General features: G+C 41.6%; 1 protein-coding gene across 3 annotated transcripts in view; it reads left to right on the top strand.

The window, feature by feature from the left end:
* Positions 1 to 3,238: 3,238 nt before the first annotated feature.
* The window catches only part of ABHD12B (abhydrolase domain containing 12B), a 43,310-nt gene continuing 29,677 nt past the window's right edge, over positions 3,239 to 16,871 (top strand). The window contains exons 1-2 of one of the 3 annotated variants that reach the window (XM_039329465.1): positions 3,239 to 3,539; positions 6,029 to 6,116. In XM_039329465.1, the coding sequence (XP_039185399.1) occupies positions 3,506 to 3,539; positions 6,029 to 6,116 (122 nt within the window). In that variant the 5' untranslated portion in view covers positions 3,239 to 3,505. Of the gene's footprint in view, positions 3,540 to 6,028; positions 6,117 to 16,871 lie in introns of those variants that run through there. The other 2 variants (XM_039329464.1, XM_039329467.1) reach the window with 2 other exon arrangements.

Raw genomic sequence — 16,871 nt, 5'->3', positions numbered from 1 at the left:
CTTTTTTGAAAGTAAAGGGAAGATTCTGATTGGATGTAGGTTTGTATGACAGCAGTGCTTGCTAAAGTGCCTGTATGAAGAGAGAATTCTGCAATCCCCATTTAAAGAAACAGTTTTTCTTTCCCCCTCAAATTTTAAGACCTTTTAATGAAAAGCACTCAGCCTCCCTTGAGTTTCCAAAGGGATTAATAAGCTGAGATAGAAACTTTTGTGTGCTTCCTGCCAGGTGACAGTTTGCAATCTTTCATAAAGCAAATCCTTCTCACTGGTGATCTCAGAGGAGTATAGAGCTGTTTGGACCCTCACATTGTGTGGCTATCCAGAGTGGAACTTTATATAAGTGAAACCCTAACATAGCTCATGAATATCTCTATCCTACCATTTGAGGGTTCCAGATCAGTTTGAAAACAGACCCCAGACTGCTATGTTCCCAGTGATAACTGCAACACTGGAGAGTGGGGTTATTATTTCTGATTCAGGTGCAGCATATTGCTGCAAAGCTAGACTATTTCTTAAAATTCAGCTTTTTCATTTTTTTCATTGGTGGGAACTCTTGTCTTACCTCTTTTCCTAGCTTCTGTGCTTAAAGACCTAAAGTGAAATGCTAATTTATTCTCTTTGCCCCTTGTCCCAGGCTGATGTGTCTGGGCTGCAAAGATACAAAATGACCACTAGATGGCAGTAAAGGATTTTTCCCTTGCTACCTAGTGGCTTGGGCTTTAGTAATCCAGTAGCTCAGTAGCACAAACAGAAGGGGGGTTGGGGTTGGGGGGTTGTCCTTGACAGCTCTTTTGCCAGCTTCCCTTTTCAGCACTGCTAGGTTTAGTGGGGTTTGTTTCTTTCTTGAATGGAGGGGAAGTGAGATAATTTTCATACTGCAAACTTTGGTAGAGCACTGTCAGAGGAAAGAGTGCCTTATTTATCATAGCAGGGAGCATCAGGCCAGGAGCTTCTTATGGGCTTTGTAGAACTGACTAGAAAGAATTAAAATAAAATCCTCCCATCACCCTGGAAATTGACAAGAGAGCTGGGAATACAAGGGGATGAGGGTAGGGTGGGGGGCAAATAATTAGGCATTAAGATCCTTGGTGGTGCAGTGGTTAGAATCCAGTACTGCAGGCTAACTCTACCCACAGCCAGGAGTTCAGTCCTGACTGGCTCAAGGTTGACTCAGCCTTCCATCCTTCCAAGGGCAGTAAAATGAGGAGCTAGATGGTTGGGGGCAAATATGCTGACTGTAAAACTGCTTAGAGAGGGCTTTAAAGCACAATGAAGCAAAATATGTCTAAGTCCTATTGGTATTAAATTCTCTGTTTCATCCAAGGGGCTGTGGGCAAGAAAGGTATAATAAATGCCCCCAAACGAAGGGAAATGTTTTGCAGCTGTCAGTGTTAGCAGATAGACAAGACCTCCTGACCTGTGATGGAGTGAGCACCTAGAGGAGCGGCAGAAGAGATTTCTGGCAACCCAGAGCTTTCCCAGAGAGAGGCCTGTGTTAAGCGACTGTGTAGTTCCGAGCTGGATGGGGAAGGAGGGAAGAGCTCAGTGTATCCCCGACTAGAATCTCTCAGGATACACCTCGTATGTTAGATGGTTACAGTTTTAGCTTGGGAAGATTCTGCCTGTTAGGTGTAAGCAAATAAAGGATTGGACTTGATTTGATTTCACTGTCCCATCTATGCGTTTGAACCTGACATATCCTGTCTCCAAAATACCTAACAATATATCAAAAGGGGGGAAACCTGTGATTGGACCATCATGACTACCATCTTGACTCTTTTGCCATGTCCTACAGGAGGGTTTTTCAACCAGTGGTACAGGTACCACCTGTGGTACATTGGCATCCTAGAAAAGTGGTAGCGGGGGAGGGGAATGAACTGAACTGGTGGCAGCACCGCACAAGCCTGAGCGAGAGATGGCTGGAGCTGCAGGGCTGTCAGGGCTCAGCGGAAGCGCCAGAATCAGCGCCAGGCTCCAGCTGAAGCTCGCTGCTGATCCTGGTGCTTCTGCTGAGCCCTGAAGAAGTACCAATCAGCTGGAAAGCAGCACTGATCCTGGCGCTTCTGCTGAGCCCAGAAGAAGCGCCGATCAGCTGGAATGTTGCAGCATCTCCAGGGTCTTGTGATTTACATTCAGATGCTTGGCAACTGATTCATATTTATGATGGTCACAATGTCCCAGGGTCATGTGAAGTGACCAAAACCTGCTGCTACCACCCAGCAGACGGGGGGAATAAAAAACAAACACTCCCCCACCCCACCCCCGCTGCCAATCCTCAACAGAAATGCTCACAACAATGAAAACCTTGGATAGAAGGAAGAGCACGGCTGGGTGGGCAGGCAGGTGTTTTGCTGGGCTGTGGCTTGGAGGGCACTTTTTCCAGTGCCATTGTAACTTCGAACAGTCACTAAGCGAACTGTTGTAAGCTGAGGACTACCTGTACTTTATCACTTTGTTCCTTTTCTGGGGGAGGTCATCAAGTTTTGACACCTTGCTAGGCAACTGGTGGTACTCGGATGTTGCCATATCCTAAAAGTGGTACAATGGGTGAAAAGGTAGAAAAGCCCTGCCTTACAGACACCCCTGTCTAGCAATATGGAGAATCTGCATCGGCACTTCAGTGGGTGGTCCAGAACCCAACTTATTTTGGATACCTCTTCCTTCTCCCATAGTTGCAAAGGGCATTCCTTACCTGTGTCTATTGAGTGAATGTTTTTTTTTTTTGTGCCTAGTGTTAAGGCACCTTGGCTTCAACTTATTGAAGAGCTTAGCACTGTGGTGGTGCTACAATTCTTTTCATCAAAATAAAGAGATGTTGTGGTTTGTCCCAGAAGTAAAGAGGTTGCACTGTTTTGCTATTCATCTTCGGGGGTGGGGGCTTTGTATGTGTCTTTCAAAGATCTACATTTTTTATTGAATTTTGGACAATTCTCATTGCTGGGGTGGGGTAGGCTGGCTCACTATATGGAAAGGATTCCAGCATAGATTCTGTCCTTGTGGCAAGTCAAATGCTACCAGTCTAGAAGATATCTTATTATTTTAAATCTTAAGCCCACTGTTATATCACACCTCACATTATGCTCTGTGTTTTTAGAGCCAGCAGCTGTGTGTTTTGCTGAACACACTATGACCCCGCAAGAGGCACCTGATACTCTGTTTTTCAGCTCTAGGGGATGCTCATTAGGCCTACTACACATGGGCAGATGAGGAGAGAAAATGCACAGAGGCACATTTCAGTGGCTGTGGGGTCGGTAATGGAAAATAAAGACAGCAGAGCAACCTGCAGGAACTGTATGCCAGAAAGATCCAGGATGATGTGAAGCATAACAAGTGAAGACCTGGGAAAGGGGCTAAGCGAGGAGGTGAATACATTTATTCCACTTGCCCCCCACCACTCTCTGCCCCCATCCTTTGGCATCAGGAGTTGTTATCTTCTGCTGAATTGGGAAGAGCTGAACTAACCAGGAATGTCACCTGTAGAGAAGAGCCTATTTCAGAGGACAGTATGGAATGTGAGGCATTAACCATCACCAGCAAGGGTAGGATGCTTGTTGAACTATCTTGTTGAATGGATTCCATTCTCAGCACAGCTCGTAGAATGGGTAAACCAGGTGAATGTAGAATCCCAAATAAATGGGTATTTAAATCCTCTTACTGGTCCCACTGTTTGAACATTGATTTTCAACTAGTGACGATGCTGATTTAAAGTCATAATATTAGAATTACCTTCAGCAGATGGCACAACAGGATGAAATTAGTCTTTGTGGATGTGTGCGTGTGTCATTGTTGACTCCTGGCAACTATGTTGATAAGTCCTTGCAGTTTTCTTGATAAGGTTTCAGAATTGGTTTGCCATTACCTTCTTCCTAGGGCTGAGAGAGTTCAGCTGTTCATAAGAGTTCATAAGGATTACTTTGGGCTACTCTCTCTCTCTCTCAGCCTTAGGGGAAAAAAAACCAAGGGCAAGCCAGTTCCCCCCAAAAAGTGCAGGGACTAATCTAAGGGGTTGCCAACGGGCAACACTGACTTGAAGTCACAAAAATGAATGTGTGAGTGAACAAATAAAATAATTGGAGGCATTTAAGAAGAGACTATACAGCCAATTGTCTGGAATTGAATAAGGTCTCCTGCTTGAGCAGGGAATTGGACTAGAACAGGGCTTTTCAACCAGTGGTACGGGTACCACCTGTGGTACATTGGCACCTGGCAGGTGGTACGCGATCATCCTAGAAAAGTGGTAGCGGGGGAGGGGAATGAGCTGAACCGGTGGCAGCACCACACAAGTCTGAGCGAGAGACGGCTGGAGCTGCAGGGCTGTCAGGGCTCAGTGGAAGCGCCAGGATCAGTGCTGCTTTCCAGCTGATTGGCACTTCTTTGGGGCTGTCAGGGCTTAGTGGAAGCACCAGGATCAGCACCAGGCTCCAGCTGGAAAGCAGCACTGATCCTGGTGCTTCTGCTGAGCCCTGAAGAAGCACCAATCAGCTGGAATGTTGCAGCATCTCCAGGGTCTTGTGATTTATATTCAGATGCTTGGCAACTGATTCATATTTATGATGGTCACAGTGTCCCAGGGTCTTGTGAAGTGACCAAAACCTGCTGCAACCACCCAGCAGATGGGGGGAATAAAAACCAAAACACCCCCCCACCCCACCCTCGCTGCCAATACTCAAGAGAAATGCTCACAACAGTGAAAACCTTGGATAGGAGGAAGAGCGCTGCCAGGCGGGCAGGCAGGTGTCTTGCTCGGCTATGGCTTGGGGGCCACTTTTTTCAGTTCCATTGTAACTTCGAAGAGTCACTAAGCGAACTGTTGTAAGTCGAGGTCTACCTGTACTTTATCACTTTTTTCCTTTTTGGGGGGGGGGTCATCAAGTTTTTGACACCTTGCTAGGCGACTAGTGGTACTAGGATGTTGCCATATCTTAAAAGTGGTACAATGGGTGAAAAGATTGAAAAGCCCTTGCTTAGGGTTGCCTGACCAATTAACCCACTATAACACAGCTACACAAGCTAGCACTGTGATATATCAAAAGCATCTCAGAAACAACCAACAGACTATATCAACCATACAGAATCACTGTAGTACACATACCAACCAAAGTCATGCCATATCCTAAAAGTGGTACAATGGGTAAAAAGGTTGAAAAGCCCTGGACTAGAAGACTTCCAAGATTCCTTCCAGCTCTGTTATTCTGTTACATAAATAACTCAGTCCATGACTATATTAACTAGGTAAAGAACTGTCTATCTTAGCTACACTTCCATTTTTTTTAGCAGAACTTCTAGTTTTGAGAGATCTTTATTAATGATGGTTTTTAGGGCAAACTACTGCTCAGAAAATAACTTGCCCAAGTCTGCTTATATGCTTAAAACTGATCTATTCATCCAGCCTATTCTAGCTAAGTAGAGAATCCATGGTTACATAAACTATATTTTATTTTAATGTAAACACCATCTGTTTTAACCATGTTTGTTATTTTTGCCATCATTATTCAAGTTCCCCGGCATACAAATAGACTCAGGCTGGGGACATTCTCTAACCATTGAGCAAATTAAATCACTTGTCTTTATTTTCCTGAATCCATGTCATTCTTTCCAGGATTTGTATCTATCCTGTTTTCACTGGCAGAGTTCGCTTAAGGCAGCTAATCAAAGAAAAAAAATCCAGCAATGAAATTCAAATTCAGCTATTTGTCACTGAATGTATATTCCAAAGCTAATTGTCCTTTGTAATGCACAGGTTCCTTTCATCTTCAGCTTAAGGCTGCCCATTTCAGATGAAATCACTTCTCAACATTTTCCTCTCCTTTGTAAACATGTGTGTATATATATATATATATATCCCTGCTGGAAAGCACAGTCTAATGGCAATAATGCTTAAGCAAATATCTATGATTAAAATTAATTGCCTGTAAATAAGCTACCCCATTTATAAAATTAAGTGACTTTCTCCATTTGCATGTACCAATCAGTCTCACACAGAGAAACACACAAGTACACACCCACATCTTCCCTGTCTGCTTTTCAGAACAACAAAAGAAGAGAAACAAGACAGAAATGAAAGAAGAGGAAAGGCAACTGTACTGGAAAAGGAAGGAAAGAGAAAGAGGTAAAAGGTAAAGGAGGTCCTGAGGATTTTACTCTGCTAGTTGTTGCCGACTGCAGGGGGTGGCACTCATCTCCGTTTCAAGGCCATTGAGCTGTTTCTGTGGTCATGTGACCAGCATGACATCACAGACCACTGCTGTTGCTGACCCACTGAAGTGGTACCTATTTGTCTACTTGCATATTTATGCTTTCAAACTGCTAAGTTGGCAGGAACTGGGGCGAGGACGGTAAGTCACCCCATCACATGAAATTTGGGTCTCAAACCTGGGCCTCTTAACCACTGAGCCACCACACTGCCCCTTAAAGAGAAAGACAAAACTGGACAGGAGTGAGCTGTAGATAAAAAACAGAGCTTTACTTGTTTGACAAGGCCTCATGGACCCCCTCCCCCCCCCCCGGAAACTGCATGACATGCAGAGGAAGTGATAGCCAGACAGAGGAGGAGAAATATACAAAGAGCGGTTTTTTTAGGCATTACAAAAAGAGTTAAATGTACTTATCACTTTCAACTCCAACTACCTCCAGATTTTTCTTCTGCTTCCGTTCTATCTGTTTAAGACAATGTTTCTCAGTCTCAGCAACTTTAAGCTATATGGACTTCAACTCCCAGAATTCCACAGCCAGCGTGGGTGTTATGGGAATTGAAGCCCATACATCTTAAAGTTGCCGAGACTGAGAAATACTGGTTTAGGATATTCCTCCCTATAATATGTGGGTAATTATTATTCCAAACAAACATTTCCCATGTAGGTGCCCTTTAGTCATATAGGCAACCCTCAACTTATGACAGTTGGGACTGGGATGTGGTTATTAAGAAAGTCATCACATGGCCAGACCTTACTTTATGATCATTTTTACCATGGTTGCCAACTAAAGTCATCCACTGACTTTGCTTCTGAGAACATAGTTGGGAAGGTTGCAAATCACAACCACATGAACAGAGAACACTGCAACCATCATAAATGTGAGCTGGTTGCCAAGTGCCCAAATTGCAATTACATGACTGTGGGGTTGGTAACTCTGAGCGCAGGTTGTAAATTATTTTTTTCAGCACCATCATAATCCTGAACTATTAAATGAATGGTTTTAAGTTGACCTGTACTCACTTGTGCTGAAATTACTTGAGGTTTTTGAGAAGAAGTTGGACAGCCAATTGTCTGGAATGGTACAGAGTCTCCTACCTGAGCAGGGGGTTGGACTAGAAGACCGCCAAGGTCCCTTCCAACTCAGTTATTCTTAAATACAATCCCATTCCCCTAGACTAGAGCATGGGTGTCAAACTCGATCACATCACATGAGTATCATGACATATCACAACATTTTTGCCTTTGCAGAGCCGTGGTGGGTATGGCCTGCACATGACCCATCTGGCCTGTGGGCCACCAGAACAATGTGCCACCCATAAACACACACACACACACACACACACACACACACACGCACGGCATATTGTTCCTCTCTGCGTCAGTGGCAATAACCATTTCTTTTTTGTTTATTTAGATATCAGCTGTCATCATTTTAGAGAGCATTTTATTTCTTACAAATTGGCAATACAATTGCTCCTTATTTTGAAATAAAGTCTTTGAAAGAGGCTATTTTCTGTTCTATGCAGCTTGTGTTAAAGTGATTTAATCCCTCTAGTGAGTAAAAACATGCACAGCTGATGGAGTAATTAACTGCAGAATTAACTAGTAAACAAAGGAGTTTGCAAAGCCAGTGGGTCCTAATCCATGAATAATTGGCCCTCCTCTTCATTAGCAATAGCATCCTTACTGCTATGATCCCTACCTTCTTTCTCAGCTTTGCTTATTTACTTCTTACATGTTGACCCCACCACAATTCAGCTCTTGGCAACTGATATAATAGAAAATAAATTCAAAGCATCTGCTACATGTTTAAAAACATAAAACAAAAATTCATAAGTGAAAGAACAGAACAAAAATATGTAAAGCAAGAGAGGCTCTGGTTTCAATATCCTTCCCAATGTATTCATTTCTGGTGCCAGACAGATCTCTGTTTGGGAACTCTCAGAAGTTTGGCACTGCCACTGAAAAGCAGCTCCTCCCTGTTTCAGCTCCAATAATAATAATAGTAATAATAATAATAATAATAATAATAATAATAATAATAATAATAATAATAATAATAATAGAAATAGAAAGACTGTGGCAAAAGCAAGCAAGGGTAGTACCAATAGTCATAGGCTCCTTGGGTGCAATCCCAAAACAACTGGAGCACCACTTGAACACCATTGGCATTGACAAATTCGCTATTAGTCAATTGCAAAAGGCGGCCTTATTAGGAACTGCTTCCATCCTGCGACGATATCTGTAATACCATCAAACATCCACATCTGCCTATCCCAGGTCCTGGGTAAGGACTTGATAGGTAGACAAAATGCCAAATCCAGTCTGAACATCTGGCTGACTGTGCGATGATCAATAATAATAATAATAATAATAATAATCATAAAGTTAGAAGGGACCTTGGTTGGAGGTCATCTAGTCCAACCCCCTGCTCAGGCAGGTAACCCTATACCATTTTGGACAAATGGCTGCCCAGTCTCTTCTTAAAAACTTCCAGTGTTGGAGCATTCACCACTTCTGAAGGCAGGTTGTTCCATGGTTAATTGTTCTAACTGTCAGGAAGTTTCTCCTTCGTTCTAGATTGCTTCTCTCCTTGACTAGTTTCCATCCATTGCTTCTTGTCCTGTCTTGACTCCCTCTTTTTTGTGACAGGCCCTGAGATATTGGAACACTGCTATCATATCCCCCCTCATCCTTCTCATTGTTAAATTAGACATACCCAATTTCAGTCACCGTTCCTTATATATTTTAGCCTCCAGTCCCCTAATCATCTTTGTTGCTCTTCTCTGTACTCTTTCTAGAGTCTCAACATCTTTTTTACATCGTGGTGACCAAAACTGGATGCAGTATTCCAAGTGTGGCCTTACCAAGGCATTGTAAAGTGGTATTAATACTTCACGTGATCTTGATTCTATCCCTCTGATAGCTGGGGCAGTAGGAGTACTTTTTCCCTAGATGATCTTTTTGTGTGTGTACCTTTGAGTCAGTGTTGACCTCTGGTAACTGAATGAAAGAGTGATGTTTTCTTGGTAAGGACTTTCAGAAGTAGTCTGCCATTCCTATTTCTCTGGGCTAAGAGGAAATGATTATTAGCCCAAGGTCACCCAGCTATCTTTTTATCTAAGATGGGACTAGAACTCATAGTCTCCAGTTTCTAGTTTGATGCCTTAATTGCTACATTTACTGGCTTTTGATGGAAGAGAGCATTTGTAGCTTGAACTGTGGGTTTTTGATGCTCTGTGAGTTTGATTGTTTTCTTGCAGGCGTTTTATTACCAAACTAGATAACTTCATCAGTGCTAGAAGGGAGTGAGGTTTGCTCTCTTTTTATATATTAGAGCAAATTTGGTGTAGTGCAGAGGTAGGCAACCTTGGCTCTTTTATGACTTGTGGACTTCAACTCCCAGAATTCCTGAGCCAGCCATTCTGGGAGTTGAAGTCCATGAGTCATAAAAGAGTCAAGGTTGCCTACCCCTGGTCTAGTGGTTAAGATAGCAGGCTAGAAAGCAGGCGAGGTAAGCTCAAGCCCTACCTTAGCCACAAAAGCCAGCTGAGTGACTTTGGGCCAGTCACTCTTTCTCAGCCCAATCCATCTCAAAGGAGAAAATAGGAGGAAGATGATGGGTTGAACATGTTTCCCGCCTTGAATTATTTGCAAAAAAAAAAAGAAAGGTGGGATACCAATAAATGAACAGTGGCTTGCCTGCCGCAGTTGGTGGGAGTATTCTTGGTGGTTCCTTAATTAAACTGTTGTTTACTGATAGCTTGTTTGTTTGAGTTGATAGTTCCTTGATTGGAGTATTGTTTACTTCTTGACTGATGGTCTAGTACCGTGGTGGCGAACCTATGGCATGCGTGCCACAGGTGGCACGCAGAGTCCAGATCCTAGGCCTTCAGCTGGGTTTTATCAAACCTTTTCACTTTAGGTTTCCGCTCTGTGTGCAAAAAAAAAAAGGTTCAATCAATTTCGATTTCAATTTTCTCACAGGGAAAAAAAAGATCTCGCAAAGTTGTAATTGACTAATTGAACTTTTTAGTCCCACCAGTCTGCCATTACCACCACAGCCACGTCCACCCAATTGGCCACACCCACCCAATTGGCCACACCCACAAATGGGCCACACCCATCTGGCACCCGACGATACATAAGTGGGTTTTGGATTGCAGTTTGGGCACTTGGTCTCTAAAAGGTTTGCCATCACTGGTCTAGTATTAATCTTGGTATTAATCTCTTCTAAACTGGTTGTTGATTGCTGGTGAGGAGGTGTTTTGATCTCCACTCCTTTTGGTGGGCACATCCAGTCCATTTAATGAGGTGATAAACACCACACTACAGCTGAGACAATATAATCAAATATACACAGAAAATGCATACTAGGAAAAAAATGGGATAGTCCACGAGTTATCTCTGCGCCAGGGCTGAGGACAGAATATATTGGTGTGGAATTTCCTTTTGCCACATCAGAAGTGAGTGACCTACTTCTGGAGACCAGAAAGGATGCTTGGCTTATTTTCAAAAGCTTTTTATTATTCAAATGCACCTCTGCATGTGTGTTGGGGATGAGGAGAATGTTAAAAAAAAAAAAAAAAATCAGTAGCAGCCATGGCTAACCAACTGAAGCCTTATTCCCTTTTTAATATGCAGTCCATTTAAAAAGGGATATGTCTGATCTTGTGGTTGAAGCTGCCATCTTGACTTTTCTGACCTTCCTCCACAAATGCCCATCTTGCATTCAATTGTTTCAACTCCTTCACAGAACCAATTTGTGTTTTCTCTTTCCTTTTTCTGAGTGTGTCCAAATGAGAATCTTATTTGTAAAAATAATAAACCTGGGATACAAATAAACAGACAGACAGACAGACAGACAGACAGATAAAGATAAATTAGATATAGATTAATAAAGTAAGCACATAAAAGAAAGAATTGAAAAAAAGGGTTACCTCCAAAAGGTGTTGCTCTGCGCCAGGACCCCTTGCTTCCACTTTTCTGACAAGAAAGAGACTTTTGAGCCCACCCTCTGTCTAAAAATATGCTTGTGTGCCCTCAAAGATTGTCAAATTACGATTAAGACAAATTCTAAAAACTCAGTTATAGTGACTCCATGAGAAGGGAGCTAAAAGAATACTTTAGAAATTAATGATTGTTAGTGGATGAGAAGCTGGTGAGCAACTATAATAAGTAATTAGCTCAGGTAAGGCACAGGAAGAAGCCTCAGTATATATTTATGTCTTTTTAAAAACAAAGTTATAGGCCATGTGTCATGATGTGCATCCCCAGGCTGTGTACATTTTATGCAGCTGACAATGCCTCCAATCATGTAAAGTAATGAGGCTCTTAATATTATGCCTATGACAAATGAAATATTATTATGGGATGTCAAGTGCCAAAGTGAATGAGGTTTTCAGCACTTGCTTGCTTTGTGGTGAAGCAGCAAGATATTTTCTCTTCAGCAGAAGACTGATCTCCTGGAGCTAGGATCTGCAACTTTACTATGCTAGTATGTAATTTTGTATGTTGGCTTAGTCACCCATGATTAAAAAGTAAGTAAAAAATTAAACCATTTAACAAAAATCGACGCAAAAATATCACCAGATCTCACATGTGCATCATTTGAAAACTCATGTGAAAACATATGCAAAAACTTTTATTACAAGATCGGGCAGTCTTGTGAGATTTGAAGGTATTTTTCACTTTTGTGATTTATTATTTTACTTTATAGTTTTTGAGAAATATTCTGAAGATCCATGGATGCAATCTAGTGATAATATGGGAGCACTTTGGTGACCGTTAACTGTTGTGGGAAGTCAGCCCCCCAGAGAAGGAAATATTAAAAGAGCAGAAAAATATATTTCCTCAAAGGATCTTAAAGAGGCAGAAAAGCATGCCCAGTTTTTCTTAATAGCCCCAAGTCCCCTTCCCCCAAGCAGAAACCAGCTCTGTAGAAATGCAGATGTAAATAATCCACAAAGGTTGGAGGACTCCAGCTAGAAGTTTAGGAAGACAAAGACATCTAAAATCTACATACCCCACCCAAACTCTAAAACAGACATAATAGGATTAACCCCAGATGCCAAAGGGCACACCTAGACTCAGGTCAGAATACATGACACACGAAATACAAAGCCTCAAACAGGAATAGGAAAGAACCTCAAAAGCCCCAGAGGGTATAAAAACCCACTCCCTACATGTGCTCTCTCTCTTTTCTTCCAGAGCCATCTTTCTGTCTGGCTCTCCTCTTCAATAAACTGCAACCTTTTTCTAAAGCAGTCGCCATGTTGTTTATTCCTGGCTTGGACTGAACCATGATGAAGACTTTTCCTTCAACACCGTAAAACTAAATTCTGGCTGGCGTATGAAACTTGTCAGGGATGGAGAATGTGTGGCCCTTATGCACTCAGTAGCTCTAGTTGGAAAGTCAAGGGTGAAGCATTCTGGGACTTGTAGTTTGGTGACAGCTGAAATATCCTAAATTTCAGGCCCATGCTATGAATAAGTGCATAAGTTCATGTCATAAATTAGTTAATTTAATGGTTGGGTAATTGATTGATATACCATGACGTTATTATCAACTGTCAGCAACTACACAGAAAGATTTTATCTATTACAATCTGTCCCCATCACCGCTATAACTGAGTTCATTTGCCTTGTTACTGGTTGTCCTCTTCCACCTTTTCCAGCATTAGAGTCTTGAGCAGGGGGTTGGACTAGAAGACCTCCAAGGTCCCTTCCAGCTCAATTCTGATTTTGATTCTTCTCCAGAGAATTAGATCTTCTCATAATATATCTTAAGTAGGATGATTTGAATCTGGTTATTTGTACCTTAAATGAGAACTCAACTATTCTCTGGAGCAGACTTTTATGGCCTGGGGCCACATTTGGCCCTTCGGCTTCTCTGTCTGGCCTATGGCATTGATATTGGTGGGGGGCAGGCATTGATGGCAGGGGATGGCAGGGTTAGGGCAACAGCAGTGGCCCTCCACAAGCGTTCCAGTTTCTCATGTGGCCCTTTGGGAAAATTAATTGCCCACCCCTGCTTTGGAGTCTTCTCCAACACTAAAATTCAAAAGGATGAAATAGCCTTCTTATTGGGCTTCTTCAAAATCCATCTTTGTATATAGGTTTCTCATTGGGACAAGGAGATGTTCTGGAATTCCCAATTTTCTACGTGCATTACACAGCTTGATGTAATAAACACAATCAAAGCCCTTTCTGTAACTTTGTTTTTGTTTTTACTTTCTCATTTATCTAGCATTCTTTAACAATAATGTCTTGTATTCCCCAGTTTTTTTCTAAAGCCAGTTTGCACATCTAGCATCTCTTTTTCCATGTAGAGCTTGTTGGATGATTCTAAACATTATTTTGTTAGCATGTGAAATGAAGGTTATTTTATGACTGTTTGCACATTCTGTTAAGTCTTTGTTTTTCATGTTTTGAATAATAATATGATATTCTGACTGAAAGTGCCCTATCCTGGTCCATCTCAATTCGCCAAACATGCCCGTTTGTAATTGTTTCCTTTCATCTTTTACTCCGCCTTCTCATTTTTATGCTTATCTTCCATATTTCCCATTGTAATTCTGTTTTTGCAACTTCAGATTTTCTGTTCCCATATGACAGCATCAACAACTAGACATCCCAAAGCCTTTAATCAAGTCACATCATAAATACCATTAGGACTCCAAAAGATTTTCAGCTCTTCCTTGATACAGTGTTGAGTATCATCTGACCTGAGGGAGCCCATCATCCTGTGGTACATCATCTTTTAATAATTTCTATTCATGTGGGGTTTTTTGGTAAAAATATGGGAGGGGTTTACCATATTTACCAATATGAATTGATGCCTTTGAGATTGTCAGTAAAGTGATCATCTGCCTCTGGCATCTTCCAATGATCTATGTTGCTGCTGCCCAGTTAGGTGTCTGCTTGCTTTAGCTGGGCAGCTGGGATGATCTTCACACCTTGGGTGACCCTAGTGGGCATGTATACTCTTGATATGCCCTTTCAATGTTCTTTGTTCATGCCTTCCAGCAATTTTCTCCTGCCATGATGAAGCAAAATAGCAGCACTTGAGAGGGCAGGATTTAATAGATAGCTAAAATTAAATACCGTATTTAAAGATTCAGTATCAGCTAATAGAGGCACATTCTTTCTGATTACATCTTCCAGATCAGAACTTAGAGCTGACTTTGAGAAAAAGGTTTCAAGAGATGACAAGCCCTAAAATGATAACTGCATGATGGAACAGGCCTAAATACTATAGTGTCATCTGCTATAAACTCAGTGTTGCTACATTGCCTCTTGCTCCAAATGGTAGAAATAATGTTGCTGCCAGTCTCTCAGTAACTCATTTAATATCCTTGATGATGTACCAGCACCCAGAAAAGTATAAGGTATAACATGGAGGAAGGATTCCCAGGACGATCTATTGCAATGACAGATATGATTGCTGTGCTGATTAAGAATATATATCATTTGTATCCCACTTCAGTTCAAAATTTACAAAAGGGTTTATACCAGTGCTGTTCAACCTTGGCAATTTTAAGATGTATGGATGTTAGCTCCTAGAACTCCCTGGCCAACATAAGGCAGGAGGATTCCCTAGGAATTCTGGAGTTGAAGTCCATACATCTTAAAGTTCCCAAGATTAAAAACAACAACATTGATTTCTACAAAGATAAAAATTGCAACTGCTTGATAGAAATGCAGTCAAAAGCCAGTAAAATAAAAGTAGATTTAAGAGAAAGGAGGAATATTTTAAGCATTAAACATATGGGACAATGGCACTCTCAGCCTTGGGGTCTTGGGCAACATGTCCTATGGACCTTCCTTCTCCTGATCTTTATATTCTCTAATAGCACATTTGTGGATGCCATCATCTCTCTGAAACAGCTGAGGGACAAATGACATGGATTTTGTAATTTGTTAACTAACACAGTGTAAGGCAGGGGTGTCAAACTGCCCACCCATGGGCTGGATGCGTCATGCCGAAACTATGCCCACCCCATTGCTGGCAATGGGGACAAAGTCGCAATACGTCACGTGATGTTGCGAGTTTGACACCCCTGGTATAAGGTCACTGGCCCTTACTTAAATTTGAGATACCATTAAAAGTCTAATCAGGCAACTCAAACAGAGGTTTTTTGAGGAAACAGTGCTTTAATTGATCAAATAAAACAGCCGGGTGGCAAAAAATCTGGAATGCTGACAGAATTACGTCCAGAAGTGCCACATCTTAGAAAGTTGGTAGCATTGCTTTATAAACTTTGTAAGCCAATGAAAATCAGACAACAGAGCCATTACATCATAAAGAAGACATCAATCATTCCTGTACACTCCCTTATTCCCTCCTTCAGTACATCCCATCCATGTACACGTTTCCCACACTTACATGAAATTTATCCCTGACGCAAACGACAATTACAAAAGCAATAGTTAGGCTAAACAATTTTTTTTTGTTCCTGTTACAGAACCCTTCAACAGTTATTTTGTATTTTAAATTGATGTATTTTCTCTCTTTTAAAATAGTTCATTACAGATTGTAATATAGGATAGTTGTATCCTATATTGGTTAGATAGCATTTAACATTTCTAAACTGAAAAGATAAATTTTCAGATTGATTATGTTCTCTGTTCAGGTACAGTACAGACAGGAATTTAGGAATAGCTTTTAACATTCCTAAATTGAAGAAATAAACAGGCTGAAGATTATCTGAAGATAAGAAAAAGTTTGTTAGTACAAATTGGGGTCTGGTTTATCTCTTTAGCAAACCCTAAACAACCTTTTTCCTTACAATTTACGCGGCTTCTGACATCAGACCTCTTTTTAACAAACATGTGTGATATTATGGCAGGGGTGTCAAACTCGCAACATCATGTGACATGTCACAACGTATTGTGACTTTTTTTCCATTGCAGGCAATGGAGTAGGCGCGGTTTCACTGACACATCCGGCCCACGGACTGGCAATTTGACACCCCTATATTATGGGATGCAAATGTGTAAGATGCTTGACCACATGTGACTGATTCCCTATGCAAAGGGGAGGTTACTTTTATCATGTCCAATCAACTTTCCTCTTGAATGTTTCTTTGTTATGCTAACTATAAAAAGTGTTGTAAGCTAAAGATTGGGGCTCCCTCTTTGAATGAGAGGAATCTCTTTTGTCTGAATATTCTGATAAATTGTAATAAAATGATCTTCCTGTCTTGGTTTGTCTCACTGGAAAATATGCATGCTGAGTCATGAGCCTAAAAGTCACATTTGGCCTTCATAGTTCTACGCTGCAAATAACCCTTGCACACTTTTGGAACTCAAGTTTCTTTGCTTTGTTTCATCTTGCTGACATCTAGCTGGTGTCACACTATTACCCAAGGGTTACAAGCAGTGGTGGGGTTCAAATATGTGAACAATCAGTTCTCTGTGTGGATGCCGCTTCCGGAAGTCCATTCTGGGCCTGGGCAACAAAAAATTAGCTACCAGTTCTATAGAACTGGTGCGAACTGGTTGAATCTCACCACTGGTTACAAGGTTATTTTGTTTGGAAAAGTTTACCTTATAGGCAGTGATGGGATTCAAATATGGGAACAACTGGTTCTCTGTGTGAATGCCGCTTCAGGAAGTACATTCTGGGCTTGGACAACAAAAATTAGCTACCACTTTTGCCGGACTGGTGCGTAC

This window comes from Crotalus tigris, unplaced genomic scaffold, assembly GCF_016545835.1.
Source record: "Crotalus tigris isolate CLP2741 ecotype Arizona unplaced genomic scaffold, ASM1654583v1 scf7180000024398.1132909, whole genome shotgun sequence".
In the NCBI taxonomy this organism is placed as follows: domain Eukaryota; kingdom Metazoa; phylum Chordata; class Lepidosauria; order Squamata; family Viperidae; genus Crotalus; species Crotalus tigris.
The sequence above is the reverse complement of the archived record's forward strand: the minus strand, read 5'-3'. Positions and strand labels throughout refer to the sequence as shown.